Source organism: Gigantopelta aegis, chromosome 10 (genome assembly GCF_016097555.1).
Source record: "Gigantopelta aegis isolate Gae_Host chromosome 10, Gae_host_genome, whole genome shotgun sequence".
NCBI classification, from domain to species: domain Eukaryota; kingdom Metazoa; phylum Mollusca; class Gastropoda; order Neomphalida; family Peltospiridae; genus Gigantopelta; species Gigantopelta aegis.
Genome location: NC_054708.1, coordinates 62869878 through 62875347, shown reverse-complemented (window position 1 = coordinate 62875347; position 5470 = coordinate 62869878). Strand labels below are relative to the sequence as shown.

Sequence of the window (5470 nt, the reverse complement as noted above, 5' to 3'; positions counted from 1 at the left end):
CTGTCGGTCTAAGATCGATCCCCGTCGGTCGACCCATTGGGCTATTTCTCGTTCCAACCAGTGCTCCACAACTGGTGTAACAAAGGCCGTGGCATGTACTATCCTGTCTGTGGAATGGTGCATATTAAAGATCCCTTGAAAAGAGTAAGCCCGTGAAGTGGCGACAGCGGGTTTCCTCTCTCAATATCTGTGTGGTCCTTAACCATATGTCTGACGCCATATAACCGTAAATAAAATGTGTTGAGTTCGTCGTTAAATAAAACATTTTCTTCCTTCCTTCCGTCCGTACGTCTGTCCCGCATATTGCTTTCCGGACTTTTTTCAAAATTTCTCAAGATATTAAGCTGACATTTTTTTCTATTGGTTTACCATACAGAACTACAGACTAAGACGGACTTTCACGGGGATTAGCTCATTTTAGATAGAATTATGACCTTTGAACTTAGGAGATATGAAATTTGTACGACACACCCAGACATAAACCAGGTAGATAATAAGAAAATTTATTGGGGCCAGAAGGTGACATGTATTATTTCAGCAGAAGTCTCATAACGTTAGTTGTTAGTTAATACACATTCCGAGCTAGACATTGCAGCCTGTGCTCTCAGCTTGCCCCCTCTCCCCACCTGGGGGACTTGATTGCAAACTTCGGACCGATGTTGGAGTTTCGCGTCGCGTACACCGGGTCACGGGCGACCGTGACCTTGGTGTACCACGATGCAGGCTCACAGAAGAAGACTAGAAGAGGACGTGGGAAGGGGAGACGTGCTCCGGGGGCGGCACAGGGGGAACCAAACCTGGCGGCTCAAACCCCCCCCCCCCCCCCCCCCCCCGACCGGCCCAGCGGAAGGAGATGGACTCGCCACCGGCGGAGAAGTCGACGGATGCAACCAGCAGGCAGGTCGACACAGCAATGTACCAATCGCCGCCGCGACGTCCCACTTCGACTCCAAAGTCGACCTGTTGGTGTTGCGGCGGCGAAACGGAAGGCTACTCAAGTTCAAGTTCAAGTTCTTTATTGCGTTAAGTTTTCCAACTTATCAGCATTATAACAATGAAATACAATATTATGTACAATAGTGTGGAACAATGGTGGAGAATGACTTACATAAATACATACACATATACCAATAAAACAATCCATCTATATCTATATATAAACACTCGGCAATATGGGTTACACAAATATAGATATATTAAGTTGTTTGTAGTAATAGCATATCCCTCATTTTGTTCGCCTGTAGTAAGTATTTGCCAAGGTTATTTATCTCCTTATTGTTTGTAGTTGACAATAGCTGTATTAGTTTAAAAACACTGGGGTTCTTGGAGTAGTATTTCTTAATAAATCTATTTCTTAAAGTTTCGTATCGTGGACACTGAAGAATAAAATGAAACTCATCCTCAGTCTCATTAATATTACATAATGTACATACTCTTTGTGTTCTCTCGATATTTTTATACCTACCAGCTTCAATATTTAGCCTGTGTGCACAAATTATCATTTTCGTTATTTCTTTTATATTACGTGAATCAATTGGCTTCGTCAGATATGTTTGTAATTGATATTCCTTTATTGAGTGTTTATATAGTGATCCTTTTGGCGACGCTGTTATTAAACTAGGATTTTTGTTTAAATACATCAAATATTCTTTCTTTAATTATGTAATAAAAACAGATACGGGTATGGGTCGATTTCCACATATAACTTAGCCCAAGCGTATCTAATTCCTGCTTAATATTCGGTAGCCAAATATCTCCATAATCATACATTTCCTCGTACACAGCTTTTAGAATGCAATTACTGGTACTACCAAGGTTTATCCAATATTTAAAAATTCTCAGCTTTCTTATAATAGCTAGTGGAAATCGTCCCAATTCTCTATAAACAAAGTAATTACAAGTTCTATTATGTACACCCAATGAACGTTTACAAAATTGTATATGCACTTTCTCAATGTCGTGTGCTGACTGAAAACCCCAGACTTCCGATCCATAATTAAGAACACTATTTACATAGGTATCAAATACCGCTAACTTCGTTTCAATATTAAAATAGTTCTTATTACAAATATTCATGATCCAGTATTGTGCTTTTTGTCCTTGTTCTGCCAGTCTTTTCTGTGCCCGATTAAATTTACCATTATAACTTAGTAACAATCCAAGATAGTTAAATTCGTCTACTACCTCCAACTGGTGACCCTCATAATCCCATTTCTCGTTATCTTTAAGTTTACCCCCATTTCTAAAGACAACTATTTTCGTTTTATTTGTATTAACGGTTAGATCCCATTTTGTGGTGTAATATTCAAGGGTATTTAACATAAACTGTAACCCTTCTGGCGTTTCGGAAAGAAGTACCATGTCATCAGCATACATTAGTAGAAATATGTTTAACATTTGTATTTCAATATAATATGGACAATTGTCTGATATGAATTGCATTTCACAATCATTTACATACATAGAAAATAATATTGGTGATAACACCTCACCTTGCAATAAGTCGTTTACACACACGAAATACTCAGAAATTACGTTATTATATTTCACACAGCATTTAACGTTGTCATATAAAGATCTCATAACTGCCAACATTTTGCCTTCTATGCCCTGTTTAATTAGCTTGTACAACAAATTTTGTCTATTTATAAAATCAAAAGCCTTTTTATAGTCTACAAAACAGCAATATAATCGTTTCTTATTTTTCAGTGCTCGATTTATCAAAAACTGTAATATAAAAATAGCATCATCTGTGGACATATGTTTTCTGAAACCAAACTGCGCATCAGAAATAACGTTATTTTCTTCATCCAATTTTAGAAGCCTGTCATTTAAAATAGAAGTGAACAATTTTCCCAAACAGCTGACCAGGGTTATACCTCTATAGTTGTCGGGGTCGTTCTTATCACCTTTCTTAAAAACTGGGACGATACAACCTACTGCCCAGCTTTTGGGGAAATATCCCGCTTTAAAAATGCCATTGAATAATAAAAGTAAACATGGCTACTACACCTGCCACCCGGCCCACACGGACAAGCCACCGAGCCGCCAAGTTACTCCTCCCCCCCCCCAGCCCACACGAACAAGCCACCGAGCCGCCAAGTTACTCCCCCCCAGCCCACACGGACAAGCCACCGAGCCGCCAAGTTACTCCCCCCCCAGCCCACACGGACAAGCCACCGAGCCGCCAAGTTACTCCCCCCCCCAGCCCACACGGACAAGCCACCGAGCCGCCAAGTTACTCCCCCCACAGCCCACACGGACAAGCCACCGAGCCGCCAAGTTACTCCCCCCCCCAGCCCACACGGACAAGCCACCGAGCCGCCAAGTTACTCCCTCCCAGCCCACACGGACAAGCCACCGAGCCGCCAAGTTACTCCCCCCCCAGCCCACACGGACAAGCCACCGAGCCGCCAAGTTACTCCCCCCCCAGCCCACACGGACAAGCCACCGAGCCGCCAAGTTACTCCCCCCCAGCCCACACGGACAAGCCACCGAGCCGCCAAGTTACTCCCCCCCAGCCCACACGGACAAGCCACCGAGCCGCCAAGTTACTCCCCCCAGCCCACACAGACAAGCCACCGAGCCGCCAAGTTACTCCCCCTCCCCCAGCCCACACCCCCCCCCCCCCCCCCCCCCCCCCCCCCCCCCCCCCCCCCCCCCCCCCCCCCCCCCCCCCCCCCCCCCCACAAGCCACCGAGCCGCCAATTTACCCCCCCCCAGCCCACACGGACAAGCCACCGAGCCGCCAAGTTACTCCCCCCCCAGCCCACACGGACAAGCCACCGAGCCGCCAAGTTACTCCCCCCCAGTCCACACGGACAAGCCAGTCCACACGGACAAGCCACCGAGCCGCCAAGTTACTCCCCCCCCAGCCCACACGGACAAGCCACCGAGCCGCCAAGTTACTCCCCCCCCAGCCCACACGGACAAGCCACCGAGCCGCCAAGTTACTCCCCCCCCCCCCCCCCCCAGCCTAACCGGGAAGACCCATGGAAATTCCAGGTCAAGAAGATCAAGGCCAGCTTCCAGCATTGCGTGCAGGGAGACACCACGGACCCCGGCAAGCTGATGGGGAAGTTCCTGAACCAGGCCTGGTCTCCATTGCAGGATGGTATGCACTTTGAACTTCACCATCTCCGGACCCCGGAACTCGTAGTGACCCACTGGCGCCGAGACTGCTACAGACAAGCGATCCTGTTACGCGAGATGGATAGCCAGACCATCCACAGAATCCTCAAGGCTATCTTCGGCGTCGGTTACCACTAGGTCATCCCAGCTTAGACAGGAAGCACGCAGTCCCGAACCTGACCGCCACACCTCTCATCAGCTCGCCGTAGGCGCCAACCTCTCTTAGGACAGGTAACCTCCTTTTTGGGCACGTTGGACTTTTAAAAAATTTGGACCGTGATTAAAAATGTTATGTTTATTTTTTTGTAAACAGTCCAACACACTGTAATTTGATTGTCCGTCAAAATTGCTCAAATCACCGTAAAACCTTTTCGGCCGAGCACTCTAATTTATTTTTGGGTTTAAACGTTTTTGTTCCAGACATGCGCAGGTTATGTCAGCTGCTTTTGGCTTAAGTCTCAGTACCTACTTCTAAATTTTTATTGCAAATTCCGCCTACCTCAAACTTACCCCCCCCCCCCCCCCCTCCTGGCCCGGACTTAGTCACTGGCGAAAGTCAGATATTAAGCCCGTGACAGGCGTGCGTGAAGCTTTCGTGGCATATACGCACGTAATGACTTTACCAGACCACATCCACACGTTAGTTAATAGTGGTTACTGAGGGAGAAGAGGGTGTAATGGCCTTACACCTACCCATTCAGCCCTTAAGAACTCGCTCTGGGAGGGAGCCGGTACCGGGCTGCGAACCATGTACCTACCAGCCTGTAGTCCGATGGCTTAACCACTGCGCCACCGAGGCCGGTCGTACCATCATGACAATGAGTTTGGTTAATACAAGACTGACAATTTACCCAGCCAGCCCACAAGGATTAAGGATCATAGATCCAAATAAATAATTTGTCCAGTTTCCATAAATAACAAGAAAAAAGAAAAGAAACACTTATTATCGACACATCCCAAATCCCCCCCCCCCCCCCAACAACAACAACAACCAACAACAATTAAAAACAAAACAAAAACAACAACAAATAAACAAAGACAACAACATCCAAGCCATCAAGAAAAAACGTCCAACAAGCACATTGATCAAAAGAAAGTATTACACAATTAACCCCTCCCCACAAACTCCGTCCAGGTAATATTTTAATATTACATTGTTAATGTGCCAATTGTCCTTTTTTGTTTGTGCCATATTTACGGCACGTGTCTGTATCGTCTTTTCCTGTAAAGTGTAGAACACCTATTATTGTATGACAATCCTACATACCATATTAAAAAAGTTACAATTTTTTTTTTTTTTTTAAAACATGGCATCAATGTTACTGACTGAAATTGGTAA

The 5470-nt window shown here is 45.6% G+C and overlaps 1 protein-coding gene across 1 annotated transcript; it reads left to right on the top strand.

Moving 5' to 3' along the window:
* The first annotated feature begins 2999 nt into the window (after positions 1 to 2999).
* Positions 3000 to 4269, top strand: LOC121383742 (extensin-like). Its single transcript, XM_041513839.1, has 2 exons — positions 3000 to 3593; positions 4045 to 4269. The coding sequence occupies exons 1-2, from the start codon at positions 3000 to 3002 to the stop codon at positions 4267 to 4269; spliced, it is 819 nt and encodes a 272-aa protein (XP_041369773.1).
* Positions 4270 to 5470: the final 1201 nt, after the last annotated feature.